The following is a 16,634-nucleotide window of genomic DNA, read 5'->3' as shown; positions in this document are numbered from 1 at the left end:
CTGCTCTCAGGTGGTGCTGTGGGAGGGGCTGCCTCCAGGGGCTCCTCCTGGTGTGCTCTTAGGCCAGAGCACGTGGTCTGGGCCACTGAGCGCTTGCATCTCCGTCCATCCAGAAACGGAAGATGGCGAGCCGTGTGTCTTCCCCTTCATCTTCAACGGGAAGAGCTACGAGGAGTGTGCCGTGGAGGTGAGGCCGAGGCCCTGGTGTGCCACCACCGACAACTATGACCGGGACCACGAGTGGGGGTTCTGCAGGCACTGTGAGTACGAACGCGGAGGGCCCCTCTGGCCGGCGGGGGCCGTGACGCGTCACCCTGCAGGGAGACCCTCTGCCCACTACACTTCCTTTCCGTGGACTCCATTCACCCGCCAGCCGACTCCACTTTCTCCTCCGGGCTCTTAGCCAACCAAATGGCTTCATCATCGCTGCCTGAGAGGAGCTGGTGCATGGCAAAGCGGGCGTGGCTCGGCTAAATGGCTGCTGTCTGGCCTGCAGGGTGGCCAGTGGACATTCTCCAAGAGTGGTGGGCTCGTCCTCGGCCCCCTGTGAGGAGGACACAGGCCCTGGGTGGGGCTGCAGCTAGACCTGCCTCCTGGGCTGAGAACCTGGTGACTGGAAAGAACTGTGCCCGTGTGTGGGCCACTGACATCACGAGGCCTCGAGGGGAGGGACCGGGGATGGGCACGCATAGCATAATCCTGATCAAGGCCCACAGACCCCGGCGGGCTGTGCCGAGGGGCTATGACCCTTGGTTTACCGGGGCTGCTCTGAGGCTTCTATGGCGGTGTTTGTGCCAGCTTATTTTCAGTAACGACCGGCCGTTTGTTGTTGCTGGGTTTGCTTTGTGCTCCCATGTGTATATTCCCCCGACAACACGGGCCACCCGTCTGGAGGAGCTGCGTTCAGCTGTGGGCATCTTACACAAGACAATGAGCCACGCCGAGCTCTGAGGGCACTTGGTCCACTCAGTGCTGTGTGGGCCAGGGCCGCAGACGTGGACAAATACGGCAGGGCCCATAGAGTTGGGTGGGGTCACATGGGTCGCCAGGGCGGGATGCTAAGTGGAGCTCAGGAGCGACAGGCATTCAGAGACAAGTGTCCGTTGTGTTGCTGGGGCGAAGATAGTGGGGGCGCTTGCCCCCCCCCCCCCAGGTCAGTGGGAATCGCTGAGCTGGCCGTTTCAGACTGGTCGGAAAAGCAGCTGTGTTGTGGAATCCAACAGAAAAAGCCTAGCTCAGAGCACCCCCTCCCCCAAAGCAGGCTCTGACTGTGTTTCTTTGCCGGCCCCCTCCCCCCAGCTAACAGCCACCGGACATCGGAGATTGTGTTCAAGTGCGACGAAGACGCCGACATCGGGTGGCCCCAGGTCACCAGTGAGGTGCGCGGGTGCGAGGTCACCTTCGAGTGGAAAACCAAAGTGGTCTGCCCTCCGAGAAAGATGGAGTGCAAGTTTGTCCACAGCCACAAAACCTATGACCTGCAGCTACTCTCCTCTCTCACTTCGTCCTGGCACTTCGTGCACGAAGGCACCACGTGAGTCCCTTCACCCCACCCGCCACGCCAGGCCACAGTGTGCACAGAACGGCCCTGGATCCTCGCTCCCCGCCCCGAGTTGACTCCCTGTCCCCTTGGGTCGCCTGTTCCCAGGTACTACATCAACCTGTGCCAGCACTTGAACAAAGGCCCCCAGGCCTGCTCCGACAGAGCCAGCGTCTGCAGGAAGACCGCCTCCGGGCAGGTTGAGACCCTGGGGCTGGTGCACACACAGAAGCTGGACGTTGTGGGTAAGGCCTGGGGGCTGGCAGGGTGGTGAGGGTGTCCTCAGCGCGCAGGGGCATCGGCCACCTCCAGTGGTCTACCCAGGACCGCTACTCCCGGACTATTCCACAAAGCACTCCTGCCCACCAGCTGGGATTGCAGGCCCCAGTCTGTGTTGTAGGGGTTCGGCAGTGCTGGGGAGAAGCTGTACCCCAGCGGGGAAGCCAGCACATGGAGAGCCCCTTAGAAGGTCTCCTTCTCTGTGGCTGTTCCTGAGTGTGGGGTCATCCGGCTGAAGCACCGGGCAGCTCCATGGAGTGACTTTCCCTCTTGCTAAGCAGTGGAGCCAAGAAGGGCTTCTCAGGAGACCTCGCTGACTCTTCAGAGGCAGCAAGTCCAGCTTCTACTAGGGGGCCCCATGGGGCGGGGGGTTGGGGAACTGCCCTACACTGCCAACTTGAGGTTCACCCTCCCTTTGGAGAGTCTCACTGATGACTGCTCAAGAGGGGGTTTGGGTGGGGCCAGTTGAGGGAGGCCCTGCCCCTTGTAATCTCAGTTATGTGATTATTAGGCCAGCCTTCCTTCCCCTCCAAGTCCTACTGGCCGCGGCGGCAGCCCCTCCAGCATAGGTAGCAGAGTATAATGGCCCCCGGGGTATCTTCTTGATTGGGTTCGTCATGGAAGCAGATCGCCAGGTCTTGTTTGCTTGGGTGGTGGGTGGGGGTGGGGGTGACTAAGATAGCCCACTCTGGGGCCACCAAGGACGAGGCTCCTAACTGTGTGTCTGGAATCTCCACACTGTGACAGGGAGTCCCCTTTTCAGATGAGAAAGTAGGCTCAGGAATTCAACAGCCCAAAGTCATGAGACCAGCCAGAACCTCCAGCCCCTCCAATACCCCATGAATCACAGCATAGGCAGCCTGCACTTGCGGTCTGCCGGGCAAAGTGGGTCTGGCAAATAAAACCAAACTCATTGTCCTCCACCGTGTTAAATGTTCCAGTCTCAGACAAGCCCCACTCTCCACCCCAGGGCAGTTCTACCCCATCCTATGGGGTCGCAATGAAGTGGATCTATTAGAGGTCTTTAAAACAAACATTTGCTCTCACTGAAAAGGCTCTTGAGTGTACAGCTTTAAAGTCCGTGTGTGTGTGCGCGCGCGCGTGCGCATGTGTGCTTGTTTTCCAGATGACAAGGTGATCGTGACCTACTCGAAGGGTCACCAGTGCAGCGAAAACCGGACAGCATCCGCTGTGATCCAGATGACGTGCTCCAAGACGGTCGGGAAGCCAGAGCTCGACAGGTGGGGGAGCTGTGGCCCCGGCAGGGCTCAGACGTTGCTGGGGCGTGAGTGTTCCCCAGCGGAGTCTGGATGTGTGTGGGGCCCGAGGGTGCAGGGCCCTCAGAGTACAGGCCATCCCGGGAGCTGCCTAGGGCCAGCCCACAGCAGTGTGCACAGCCCCACGACCTGGCGCAGATTGTGTGGCTTCTCAGTGCATTTCGAGTTCACCCAAGGAGCCCTGGTGGCGCTGTGGGCCAGGCACTGGGCTCTTACCCAGAGACTGGCAGTTCAGACCCATGTCAAGGGAGCCAGAGGAGGCTGTCTGCTCCCGTTAAGGTTTATAGTCTCTGCAATGGCTGTCTGCTCCCGTTAAGGTTTATAGTCTCTGCAATCCTATATAGTGCCACCATGAGGGACAGCATGGAGTTTTGGGGGGTCGTTGGACAGCATGCAAGAGCAATATGGAAAAAGTTCGCAATATGGCGGGAATAACCAAAATGTGACAGAGAGATCAGAATGGGTAGCCCACGTTGTTGGAGAAACAGGCCTGATAGACTTGATCCATGATCTCAGACCCTTCAGTTGGTTAAAAACAAGCAAACTACGAAACCCAGCAAAGTGGAATGCCGTCAAGTGAGGGCCGCCTGCACACTGATGCCGCTTTCTGGTACCTGCTGGCCTTCAGAAGCTTGCTTCTGACTCCGCTGAGCCCCGTGTGAGCCAGCGGGACAGTGATAGCTGCCGCAGGAGGCTTCAAGGTGTGTCGGTTGGTGGCCCTGAGGCGCACCATCTACACCGCCTCCCTGACCCACCTGAGTGGGCCCCGGATTTGGTCAGGATTCTCTGGTGCTAGGGGGAGTTCAGCCAACAGAGGGAGTGTGTGAGCTGGTGTCTAAAGGAGCCACTGGGCCGGGAAACCATGAAGTGAGTGGGCAAAGCGTTGCCTCCACCGCCGAGCCCCGGGTGCCTGTGAACCAGCATCCCCAGGAGCGAGGGTTTCTCACTTTGGAAAAGGAATACTGGGTCTGGGTACTGGGTCACGAGCTGGGCCGCTGACCACAGGGTCAGCAGTTCAAAAATACAGCAGCCGCTCGTCAGGAGAAAAAGAGGCCCTCTGCCCTGGTAAAGAGAAACAGGCTCCGAAACCCACAGGGGCAGTTCTACTCTGTCCTACGGGGTCGCCGTGGGTTGGAACTGACTCGACAGCCATGAATCAGTTTGGAGCAGTGTGTCACATGAGCCTGCGTGGCAGGTAGGCTGGGAAGCAGGTCCCCAGCTCCTGGGGTGGGGGTGATACCAGATACTGCCCAGGGTTCCCCTCAGCGTACTTCCCAGCTTAGACGGAAGGCAGGAAGCAAGGTCAGCCTGTGGAGGCCCTGTGGGGTGCAGTGTTCTGACCTGAACACGCTTTGGAGTGACCTGCTTCCCGAGGGGCATTGACTGGTGGACGTAGTGTTGCTGGGGTTGGGGGTTGGGTGGGGGGTGGGATGTCAGTTTCAGGACAACCCGGGCATGGGCGTGCCTACGTAGAAAGCAAGACCACTGCTCTTGGGGGCTGGTGCCTGGGTCCTGTGCTCCTCTGTGCGTGGCTGGTGGCCGCTGAGCCAGTAACGGCTGGGCTGCACCTGCTGTCCCCAGGTTCGATATCGACAGCTGCACCCACTACTTCCGCTGGGACACGCGGGCTGCTTGCGCAGTGAAGCCCCAGGAGGTGGAGATGGTGAACGGGACCTTCACCAATCCCTCCAACGGCCAAAGCTTCAGCCTGGGGAACATCTATTTCAAGTGAGTCCGGATTTCCCTCCTGGTGGGGCATGCCTTGGGGTGGCTGGGCCCTCTGCCCTCACTGGAGAAGTCATTGCTTACCCGGAGAGAAAACACCACTGAGCGATTGAGTTTTGACACCACGGATGGAGGGAGGCTTGGCACCAGAGTGGTTACCCATTGGGCTGCTTGCTGGCCGGCCAGCAGTTGGAAGCCACCCGCCGCTCCGCAGGAGAAATTTGAAGCTTTCTACTCCTGTAAAGAGATACCGTTTCTGAAGCCCACAGGGCCAGTTCTACCTGTCCTGTAGGGTCACCTTGAGTCAGAATTGGCTCCAGGCCAGGGAGTTTTGGTTTGCTCTCTGTTGCTGGGGTGGCCTGGGGGGTCCGGTGCCGAGCACAGGCCTCGGAGGCCGATGTTGATGCAGAGAGTGGAAGTGGGGTCAGATCATTGGGACGGTAAGTCATGTAGACTCAGGAGAAGGCCCCGCCTGAGGCCTTGGGGTTGGGGTCACAGATGACATACTCTTGAAGGGTGACCGATGCCCAGTGACGAGATTGTCTCTGTCTTCCCAGACTCTTCAGCGCCTCTGGGGACATCAGACCCAACGGGGACAAGTACCTGTATGAGATCCAGCTCTCGACCCTCACCAACCCCACCGTGCCCTCCTGCTCCGGGGCCATCATATGCCAGCTGAAGCCCAACGACCAGCAGTTCAGCAGGAAAGTGGGGATCACCGACAAAGCCAAGTACTATATTCAAGGTAGTTGTTTCCTGGGAGCACTCCAGCCGGCCCGCCCAGAGGCTGCCGTTTCCGCAGGAGAGGTCCCTGGTCCTGACATCCCAGAGCTGTGTGGAAGCAGGACTCAGCTTGACGGACACTTACGTCACAGTCTTGTGCCTCCCACAGTATTTGGGCGACCTGGGCAGTTCGTGGGGTGTGAATTGGACCTCAGCTCGACAAGCGGGCCAGCAACCACCTTGTCAAAGGGACTAGGAGGGCGCGCAGTGTCCCAGCACTGAACTGAGGTGCCGCTTAGGCACGGCGCCCACGGGGGGCGGGGTGGGGGCGTTCCATGCTGGGTGTCCAGGAAAGTTACATAAGCCTGACTGTGTGTGCATGCGTGCCCACCTGGTTTTCTCAGTTCCCTGGGTGACGGCTCTGTGAGCCTCAGAACCTACACTTTCCCCCACCCAGGGCTTGTTCCAGCTGAGGTCCAGGGTACATGTGTTAGGATGGGGCTTGGTCCACCTAGGCACACTGCAGGGTGCTTGGGAATAGTCTGTGAGAAGGCAGGGCCTGGGCCACAGGAGAGGCACCTGCCTCTCCACAGATGGTGATGGGGCGACCCAATGTCTGATGTGCCCAGACGTCACAGTGTGAGTGGTTGGACGGGCCCACCTCTTCTGGTCAGATTTCTTTGTAATTGCAGTAAAGACATAGGTGATGGAACACACGTCATTTCCTCCGGCCTCCCATGGACCAGCCAGGCAGAAAGGTCATGCTGGCACCTTCCTTTTGGCAGATGGTGACCTGGATGTCGTGTTTACCTCGCCCTCCAAGTGTGGCAAAGACAAGACCAAGTCTGTGTCCTCCACCATCTTCTTCCACTGTGACCCTTCTGTGGAGGATGGGGTGCCCGAGTTCAGCCATGAGACTGCCGACTGCCAATACCTCTTCTCCTGGTACACCTCAGCCGTGTGTCCGCTCGGGTGAGTGGGGCGGGGGCACCAGGGCGGTGGCAGCTGGTGCACACCATGGTCAGTAGTCACTTTGATGAGAGGGGCTGTACAGGAGTATTTAAAATGCTGTCAGACTGGAACGGACCGTGATGGGTCGCCGTGAGCAGCAGGGAGACTAAACCTCCTTCGCCAGCTCCCCAGACGGTTGCTGCGTCCCTGTGAGCCCGGGGAGGCTCTGGCTCTGCCTCTGTCTTCACTCAGGGTTTGGGGGATTCAGAGAGGAGCTGAGCTAGGGGAGGGGTGCTTTCACGAGACTGCGCTACTGCCCTCTGAGCCTCCACTCCCCATATACACACAGAGGCCCATGACTGGTGGCAGCGGGGCTTCCTGTGCCTCTCCTGCGTCACAAAGTGCGACTCTCTTCCTTGTCAGTGGCATTCGAGGGTTTTGCTCTCTGAGGCGGGAGTGCTTAGGGTTGACCAGAGTCCCTGGTGGCACAAGCAGCTAAGCGCTCAGCCACCAGCTGCAAGGCCACCAGCTGCAAGGTTGGAGGTCCAATCCCATGGAGGGGCATCTTGGGAGACAAGACTGACCAACGTGTGCTCTTTGCCTGGCAGCAGCAGGCGCCCGGAGCGTGTGCCTGAGCGGCCTGGTGTGAGGCAGGGAGACGTGACTTGCCTAGATTTCCTTCCAGGATGAACCTCGACGACGACAGCGCTGATGAGAATGAGCAGCAGGGCCTCTCCGGGCGGAGCAAGGCTCTGGGCATCGTGCTAAGCCTGCTGCTGGTGGCCCTGGTCGGCTGTCTGCTGGGCCTGCTATTGTACAAGAAGGAGCAGAGGTGAGGAGAGGCAGCTGGCCACATGGGCTGGGCGTGCGGCGATGCAGGGCATTTGCAGTGGGATCCCGGGCGCATCCCAGTCCAGGAGCAGGAGCCACAGTCCAAAGGTTTTGGGCAAATGCCCATCGGATGTCTGCCTCCTGGGCTTCCTACCATCCAATAATTGTGGTCTCCGCTTTTCCAGGGAAGCGATGATGCTGAAGCTCACCAACTGTTGCCGAAGAAGCTCCAATGTGTCCTACAAATACTCAAAGGTACTTTTCTGTTGAGGGTTTCTAGTGTGTGTTTCCGCCCCGGCCCCAGCCCTTTCCCCGAGGTCGGGGTGGGGGCTTCTTGTTGCCATTGCTGTGCGTCCTCGACAATTATACAAGCACCTTTGGGGTCCCGGGGCCGTGAAAGTAAGCACCACTGCCGCCCTGACCCAGCACATGTTTCATTTGCCTTGGAGTTTCCTCCTCGTGCGTGCAGCCGATTCCCTGGGGACATCTTGGTGCCTGTTGGGTCCGCTGCTTTTGTCAAAGGCCACATCAGTCAGGCCTTTGTGCACACGCCCCTTCTGTGGCTTCTCTTATCTCTCATGATTCCCCGCCCTGTCCGGCATAAGCAGGCACCCAGATCAACCTGGGCCCAGGAGACTCGGTGCTCAGTTACTTACAAACCTTCCTACCGGGGCAGTTTAGAATTGTTTTAGTTTAGACTTGCTTTAGTCAGGGTTCTCTAGAGAAACATACACACACACACACACACACACACACACACAGTGGCGTCTGTGTTGATGGGTTGATGGTTCGGAGCACACAGTTGTCACAGCTGGCAAGCCCCACATGTTGGTCATTAGGCAAATTGGAGGTCCATGGGAGTCGCTGTAGGGTGTGACAAGCTCGGAGCATGCAGTGACAGGAGACCGGGCAGACCTGGGTGCCCAGATCCATAGGCCAAGTGAGAAGAAGGGCACAGAGGACACCAGACCCCATGCTAGGGCACTTCCCTTTCAACTGACTGGTTACATGAGATTGCGCTATGGAAGGCCATGACGTTACAGCACATTACATTTTATGATGGAAGATGGTGACCTGACGTTGGCTTGCCGTCTGGAAGGTGATGGCATTATATCACATTGGACTGCATTCTGGAAGGTGATGACATTACATCGCATTGTGGAACAGCATCTAGTCTAGTGTTTGGCCAAACCACCGGGAGCCCAGCCCAGCCCAGCCCAGTTGACACCCACAGTTTACTTTCACACGGAGGCTTTGTGCTTGGCTCTGCTTGCATCTCTCTTGTGCCTTTTGGGCCTCAGCGGTACTGGGTTTGAGGAGGGGCTGCCAAGGCCAGCCTCCCCTCCCTGCTGGGGCTCTGGGTGCAGTGGGGGAGGAGCCAGACCCTGGTGGGCGGTGGGACGAGGAGGTCTCATGAGGGATCTGCGGTTGATCCCGCAGGTCAATAAGGAGGAGGAAGCTGAAGAGAACGAGGCCGAATGGCTCATGGAGGAGATCCAGATCCCGGTGCCCAGCCCCGGCAAGGATGAGCAGGAGAACGGGCACCTCACCCCCACAGCGGCGACCGCGCTGACGGCCAATGCCCTCTCCTCCCTGCGCACCGACGACCAGGACAGCGAGGACGAGGTGCTGACCATCCCAGAGGTGAAGGTGCACTCCACCCATGGGCCCATGGCCGAGAGCTCCCTTCAGACCAGGAGCCCCGCGAAGAAGGCAGTCCAGGGCCCGGCCGGCAGCGCGATGGGGCCCATTCCCATCGAGATGTCCAGGAAGATGCACGCCCGGCCCGGAAACCCAGTCCGCCATGTGGCCTTCCACGACGACAGCGACGAGGACCTCCTCCGTGTCTGAAGCCCCGGTGTCTCCGAGAGAAAACGCCTCACTCGGCGCCTTGGCACAGTACCTCCAACCAAATAAGACTTTTCCGCCACGAAGCTTTTTTCTCAGTTTTGCCTTTAACAAAAACGATTTCAAAAGGGAAGAGTTTTTGTGATGGGGGAGAGGGTCCTGAGGCCCGGCTCACCACGGGTGCTCACGGTCATCGGAACGCGGCTTTGCTCAGATTGTCTAGAGGGGGAACCTCAGCCCGGGGCGCCTGCCCCAGGCCGCTGCCCACGGGCACGGCCGCGCTGGCCTCTGGGGCCAGTGGCTGCATCTCAAAAACAGGGCTGTTTTAACAGGAAGCCCTTGCTGCTCTAGTCGTTGATGGGCTCTGGCCATTCTAGTTAGCATTTTACATCTCTCCCCCTATTTATTGATTTTGACAATTACTCAGGTTTGCGATCAAGGAACAACACCCACCCACCAGGCAGTAGCAGTGTCTCTTCTCCTTCGTGCCAGTGGGGGCACCCACTGGCTCATTCACTAGATGGGGGTGCTTAGTGCCCTGGAAAGCCGAACACGGGGTCTGGGATCTGGTCAACGGTTTAGTCCCTACATTAGAATACTCTACTCTTGTCTCTTTTTCTTCCCGCTTTCTGTTCCGAAGGGGGAGCCCCGAGTGCACAAGTGTGCACACACGTGCCCAAAGACCCGAGTGCCTGGCCTTTGGCAGCTCACCTTTCTTCTGCCTTCTGCCGTCACCGGCTGCCGCTTTTTTTGCATGATAGCTTCAGTGCTCGGCGGACAGAGCCCACGAGTCAGTGTCTTGTCCGCCACCCACCCAACGGCGGCTCTGTGTGTGTGGGCGCCGAGTTACTGTCAGAGCGACACGCTAGCTTCTTCCAGATTGGGGGTTGTGGTCACAGCTCTTCAGGTTCCCATGGTACCATCATGACTGTGCTTGATTTTATTTTTTAAGACAAAGTGTTGATCAACCATCAGACCTATCCACGCCTTAATTTGCACAGTGTGATTTAGGGAGATGGCATGGGAGAGGGTGGACCTCACCTCACCCCCACGTGGCCCTGGCTCTATATTTGCAAGGAGGCCACGGTGGGACCCAGAGTGTGGCTAGGATCGGGGGAAGCTTCGGCGACCTCCCCCTGGCAGCTGCTGGCTCCTTTATTCATGTTTAACCGGGGGATTTTTATGGGAAGGGAACTCGCATTATAGAACTGTATATAAACTCATAGTATTCATCTATTTAGAGGCAAACCGCCTTCCAGAATACCCTGGTCTGCACCCAGGGTTATGGCTGGCTTTTTTTTTTTGGTTTGGTTTTGATTTAAACATGAGTGTATTTTTAAAAAGTTATTTCTTTCTTCACTTTTTTTCCCAATCAGTTTTACTGTAATAAAAGTATTCAACAATTTCAATAAAAAAATTAATAAATTATTAATCGTGTGTCATGTGTTGTTGTTTTTTACCCCCACCCCTCTTAGCAAACGCACCAAACTGCTGTGGAGTTGATCCTGACTCATCACGACCCTGTAAGACAGGGTAGAACTGTCCCTGGGGATTTCCAAGTCTAACTCTTGATGGGAGTAGAAAGCCTCATCTTTCTCCCAAGGAGAGGCTGGTGGTTTTGAAATGCTGACCTGTAGGTTAGCAGACAATGCATAACCCACTACACCACCACAGCTTCCCCATTTCCTCCCCCACCCCCAATGGTGAGAAGTGACAGAGCCCATCACCTGCCTACCCACCTTCCAGTTCTTTTCCTTTCTGTTGAGATCAGAGAGAATCGAGCCTTCCCTGTGCTGTGCTGTGCTTCCCTGGGTGCCTGTGCTCAGCTGAGGTCCAGCTGGCCTTAGGGTGGGTGGGGGGGGGGCTACCTTTTCCAGAACAAAGGCAGTGGAGGGCTGGATCCAGTGATGCAGTGGAGCACCTCGCTCTGCGCAGAATCCGACCCAAGGTGGTCTCTTTATGGTGGTGGTCTCTTGAATAATCCAGTCTTCCATCTTCTACGACTGATGAGTCATTGAGTACCACCTGTGGGCAGTTACTCCTCAACGTAAAGCAGCCTTCTGAGGGCCAACCACGTTCCCTCCACGTCATTCTTCCTCCCCAGTTTTATTGGCACATAATTCACACATCATACAATTCAATAGTTCAGCTGCATCAAGGGGAGTTGTACAATCATCACCATCAGTTTTAGAACATTTTCTTCATTCTTGTATTCATCGTTATTAACTCCCCATTTCCATCTAACCTTGTTAGACCCTCAAGGAACTATTAGTCCAATTACTGGCTCTATGGATTCACCTATCCCGGATTTCATATACAGAAAAACATTAAAAGATGAACACAAACGATAAAGTATACAAGTTTCAATTGAAAGCAAAGCAGAAAATATTAAAAACGAGAACAAATTTACATGGATCATAATGGAGCTCAAAGGATAGGGTGCTACATTTTAACCTAAGTGCGCCTGCAACAATCCACTTGGCAATGCATTCTGCATGTTAGCAAGGCTGCTCACATCCTTGGTGTGTGGGCAGAGGCGATTCACCAGGGGCTCCATCCACACACAGTTCCTCTTCAAAAGACCAGTCTTAAAGGGGGGCCAAAGGGAGAACAAATGATGGTGCGCTTTGACCTAACTCTGTCCGCCACAATCTGATAAGCAGGTTAGTCACCAGCTTCAACTGTGATCAGAGGGGAATCGCCAGGGTCTTAATGCAGGTGTGGACAGAACAAACGGATTTGGGGCTTCCGCTGTCATCCATAGCCTTCTACAAACTAAGCCCAAATCTAAGCTCTGATGCCATTCTCTCCTGTAGATTTGGATCATATTCTAATCCTTGAATTACACAGGCAGGTATGCTCCTTCCAAGTGGACTTGGTTGACGCCTCCCTTGGCTGGCTGCTTGTTTGAAAACAGGCCTTTTAAGAACCCAGACACGATTCTTTCTGATAGCCGGGTACCATCTAGTTTCTTCACCACACTTTGCTATATAGCGCCCATATCTTCAGTGACCTTTTCATGAGATCGAATATCAAGTAGGGTCATGCCATAACTAACTTCTTTAAGGGGATGGCTAGAATTAAAGTGGAAACTCCAAATTGATTCACGCATCTATGGTTTTTATATGTCTCTGGTTCACCTTAGAGACGTCCTTGCCATTGTATGTAAGAGAACATTATCAATCATCCCCCTTGGGCATCACTTCCACCACTGCCAAATCAATGCTGACTAGGTGTCCCACCCTATAGGGCAGGGTAGGACTGCCCCTGGGAGTCTCCGAGCCAGCAAATCTTCACAGAGTAGAAAGCCTTTTCCCCGGTGCAGTTGACAGGTGGTTTTGAACTGCTGGCCTTGAGGTCAGCAGCCCAACGCATACCCACTACACATCGACGGTCATTAGTCTAGCCAATGACCATCTCATTTATTATTCATCAGATTGGAATTCCCTTTTCCTCCCCAAAACGTCACATTTGCCTCTCAGGGGGTTTCTCGGGGGTTCTACGGAGGGACACTGCTGTCCATCCATCCCAGCATCCCACCAAGACAACAGGAAGTCCCTGTTAAAGGAGGAGGACTGGCCAGCTAGCTTTATGGCCATGCCAGCCACCCTCACTTTCTGGAAAGTTCTTTTTCACACCCCGGCCCTCACTTTGGCTGCTTCTGTCACAGAGGAGACACAGGCACAGATCTTGGAGCGGTCTGCCCAAGGGGAGCTTCCTGGATTGTGAGAAACCTCCATCAGCCTCGCCTTCCCACCCATCCCTGTCCAAACCAGAGTAGCTGTGCTTGTGAGCGGCTCCAAGGGCTTTCTAGGAAAACAGGCCTTGACAGTGGCTGATCATTGGAATCTCCTCTGAAAAATGTTTTGATAGAAACTTGATCTTCAGTGTTTTTGTGACTCCACTGGGGCGGCCCAAGGTGTGGCCACTTCCACCTCTGCAAGTTTGACCAGAACTGTATGGGGCTGGAGGGCGGGGGAGGGAGCCACACCAGGGCCACCAGGGACAGGAGGGCAGCTCCTGCCCAGACCCAGGGGCTGCTTTTTGCCCTTTGAGTGGACAGCAGTGGACCGTTGAGCATGGAGTCAGGGTGGAGCAGCCCTGGCGTCCCCCAGGACCTTGCCCCTGTTTGCTCTCCAGCCTAAGAAGGCTGCAGGTCAGGGGTCAGCATTCAGTGCTCTGGGCCTACCCTTTCCCCTCTTCCCACCCTGAGGAAGCGCAGCCCTTCCGAGGAGACTGCGTGAGCAGGGGGACTCCAGGCTTCAGCCTCAATGCGCTCATCACAGAAGAGGCCTGGACACAAAGGCCCCCCTTTGACCCCTGGCAGTCTGTCTGTCCCTTCTGTGGGCGGTGGGTGGTGGTGTGTTCTCTGCCCAGCAGGCTTCTGGCCCCTCGTATCAGCTCCTTCACTCCAAAAGCCTACTGGAGTTTTCCTAACACATGCCCTGGTCACCCAGGAATTGAGACTAGTTCAGGGACAGAGAAGAGGAGATGACCCTTACTGGGGGTGGGTGAGGGGTGGTGGTGGTCTGGGAACACCAACCTGTCCTAAGGTGGGGCATGAGCAGGCCCAGAAATGTCTTCTCCAAGACCGTAGAACCTGCCCTCCCATCCTGGGTCCGACCCCAGGTTAAGTATAGGGTCGCTAGCCATAAGGTTGGCCATTCAAACCTAAACACTGTCCCAAGGGAGAAAGATGAGGCTGCATGTCCCTGTCAAGGGTTACAGCCTCAGAAACCCACAGGGACAAGTCACCTCTGCTCTCTGGAGTTGCTAGTGGTGGATTCAACTTGAAGGCAGTTGGTGGCTTACATCTTGGGTGCCTTTGAGTAGGTAGTCTTGCCATCTGTGTCCCAGCCTGCCTCCCCCCGCCCCCCACTGCATGTGCAGAAAGGTTGACTCTCTACTTGTAAGCTGTGGCTTAATAGCACCTCTGACCTCTGCCCCAGGGGAAGCTCAGAGCCCCTGTGGGCTGGCCATCCCAGACTGCCCTCCCACCTGGCAACCACCAGGCAGACAGAGGCCGGGGAGCAGAAAGACCCTCCATGCCCAGCCCCAGTCCTGATCCCTCACCGCCTGCCTTCCAGTGTGCCCAGGGTGAGGGGGTGAGGGTGGAGGTAGCCTGGATATTGTGTAGGGAGGACTTAGCAGGAGGACTGGTGTAGGGAGGACTGCAGCCCACGTCACAGGAGCTCTTGTTCACTGGCTATGAAGCCACAGAACCAAGAACCCCACCAGGCTGCTCCTGGCAACATGGCCACTGGCTTCACCACAGCCTACAGGGCCATGCGTGAGCAAGGCAGATGTGACCGCCATATCAGCGACATAATCCCAGAGACACATGCCCTTTGCCGGATCTCCTCGAGGGGAGAGGTTACCCGGGTGAGCACCAACAGGCTGGCCCCAGGAGACCCCCACACCCTTTCTTTCTCTTACTGCTCCTTGCTTTCTGGGGGGGGGGGGCTCATGGCAGACTGAGGGGCCAGCTGGAGGGGAGTTTCACACCCAAGAACCATCCCGTTCCGAGTCTGTCATGGGTTCGATTGTGTTCCCCAAAGGACACGTTTAAGCTCTAATCTGTGGGGAGCTTGCATGTAGATAGGCCCTTTGCAGATGCTATCAGTGACCATGAATTCACACCGGAGTCATCGCAAACCAGACTCAGTGCCATCGGCTTGATTTGGCTCAGACCGAGCTTAGAGGACAGGGTAGAACTGTCACGGTCGGTTTCTGAGACTGCCACTCTTTACGGGAGTAGAAAGCCCTGTTCTCTGGCAGAGCGGCTGGAAGTTTCGAACTGCTGACCTTGCAGTTAGCAGTCCAACAAGTAACCACTACCTACCACCCAGGTGAGTCCTCATCTGCTAGGCGTGGTGTCTTGTAAGAGAGGAGAAGGGACACACACGGAGGGAAGGCAGCCACACGTGGACAGGCAGAACGAGAGCAGTGTCCCCACAGGCCAAGGGATGGCTGTGCCACCAGAGAGGCAGAGACCGAGGCTCCTCCTGGGCCCTTGGAGAGGGCACGGCCCTGCGGCGGCGGCACCTTGATTTGGTACTTCTGGCCTCTCAAACAGGGAGGGAGCACCGTTCTGTTCTCTGAAGCCAGTTCTATTCTTGTGTGTGCCTTGTTATGGGGCCTCCTGCATTTTGTGGGGAATGGTGGCACTCAGGCCATCTCCCTCCGCCCCACCCTGGACAGTGAGCTGCTGGAAGTCTCTGGGTCCCAGAAGGCCCAGCTGCTTGGTGCTGGGTGAACTAATGAGCACAGGGGCCCCGGCAGGCGGAGGCCGAGCCATCCCGAGAGACCTGGCTCTAGAGCAGAGAAAGGTTCCTGCCTCGGCACCGTGAGAATACTGGGAGAGAGCTTTGCCAGCTGTAGGGTGGACAGCGTGACCCCCGGACAAGGACGTGCCAGAGAACACTCGGTTCCGTCCTGGGGAGGGGCTAGTGGAGGCCGTGGTGAAGGCCACCTACCCTGGCCTTGGAGTCAGGCTGTCGGGTGGAACCCCAGCCCTGGTCCTGCTGGCCGGGCACCCCTGGGGCACCCCTTGAACCTCGCTGAGCCTCAGTTCTCCTCAGCAAGCGGGCATGTGAAGAGTCTGCCCCTCAGGTGAGGGGTTGCTCATGCCAATTTCCCCAAGTGCTGAATGGACACCCCCCCTCCCAGAGACGAGTGGAGGTGGGGTCCAGAGGTGGGTGGGGGCGTGGTTACCCAGAGAGCCTCTAGGGGAGAGGTCGGGGAGATGGGCTGAGGAGGGCACCGAACCGACTCTCCGTAGGGGTTCAAGTGGAGGGCTCCCCCAACCCTGCCCGGGTGTCCGACTGTGGTGGCCTTCGTGTGACCATGACGCTGGAAGCTGTGCTACCGGCATTTCAAATGCCAGCAGGCTCAACCCCCAGCAGACTGGTTCCAGGGGGCTTCCAGATGAGGACAGACTGGGAAGTCAGGCCGGCTGTTCTCCTTTAGGGACCTGGAGGATGCTGGGCCAGGAGCCCCGGGTGGAAGGCACTCAGTGCACACAGTGGCCGGGGTGACGGGCTTGAGCAGGCCAGCAACCTCTGGGAAGCTTGGCGAGACAGGATAACCTGCTGTTCCGCTGGCGAGTGGTCAGCGCGAAACAGGGCCCACCCACCGCTGAGAGCAGCCACGTGGCCGTGTCCAGCGGTCGGTCTCAGCACGCTCTCGGGCTTTCTCTGACCGGGGCTGGCCCTCTGGAGACTGGACCCTGGTTAACCTTTCTCCCAGTTAAGCAAACAAGTCAGTGGGCCACCCTCCGGCTCTCACCCTTGCCCTGACCCCAGCACCCCGGGTAAACAAGTCTTGCTAGCTGGCCACGCTTCAGAGAACGCATGCTTGTGCAGTCGTTTGATTTGAAACCACCCCACTGGTGATAAATCATTGAACCTGCCCACGGGGCTCTCGGCAGGCCGACCAGGGATGTGGCCTTTGCCACCACC

General features: G+C 57.0%; 1 protein-coding gene across 3 annotated transcripts in view; it reads left to right on the top strand.

Moving 5' to 3' along the window:
• The window catches only part of IGF2R (insulin like growth factor 2 receptor), an 83,771-nt gene extending 73,165 nt beyond the window's left edge, over window positions 1-10,606 (top strand). Inside the window, exons 39-48 of one of the 3 annotated variants that reach the window (XM_075554296.1) lie at window positions 114-260; window positions 1,300-1,534; window positions 1,649-1,785; window positions 2,946-3,060; window positions 4,678-4,824; window positions 5,379-5,569; window positions 6,330-6,516; window positions 7,181-7,327; window positions 7,512-7,581; window positions 8,767-10,606. In XM_075554296.1, the coding sequence (XP_075410411.1) occupies window positions 114-260; window positions 1,300-1,534; window positions 1,649-1,785; window positions 2,946-3,060; window positions 4,678-4,824; window positions 5,379-5,569; window positions 6,330-6,516; window positions 7,181-7,327; window positions 7,512-7,581; window positions 8,767-9,177 (1,787 nt within the window). In that variant the 3' untranslated portion in view covers window positions 9,178-10,606. The remainder of the gene's footprint in view (window positions 1-113; window positions 261-1,299; window positions 1,535-1,648; window positions 1,786-2,945; window positions 3,061-4,677; window positions 4,825-5,378; window positions 5,570-6,329; window positions 6,517-7,180; window positions 7,328-7,511; window positions 7,582-8,766) is intronic. The other 2 variants (XM_075554295.1, XM_075554294.1) reach the window with 2 other exon arrangements.
• The last annotated feature ends 6,028 nt before the right edge of the window (window positions 10,607-16,634 follow it).

Source organism: Tenrec ecaudatus, chromosome 7 (assembly GCF_050624435.1).
Source record: "Tenrec ecaudatus isolate mTenEca1 chromosome 7, mTenEca1.hap1, whole genome shotgun sequence".
In the NCBI taxonomy this organism is placed as follows: domain Eukaryota; kingdom Metazoa; phylum Chordata; class Mammalia; order Afrosoricida; family Tenrecidae; genus Tenrec; species Tenrec ecaudatus.
Note: the sequence above shows the minus strand (reverse complement) of the source record. Positions and strands in the feature narration are given on the sequence as shown.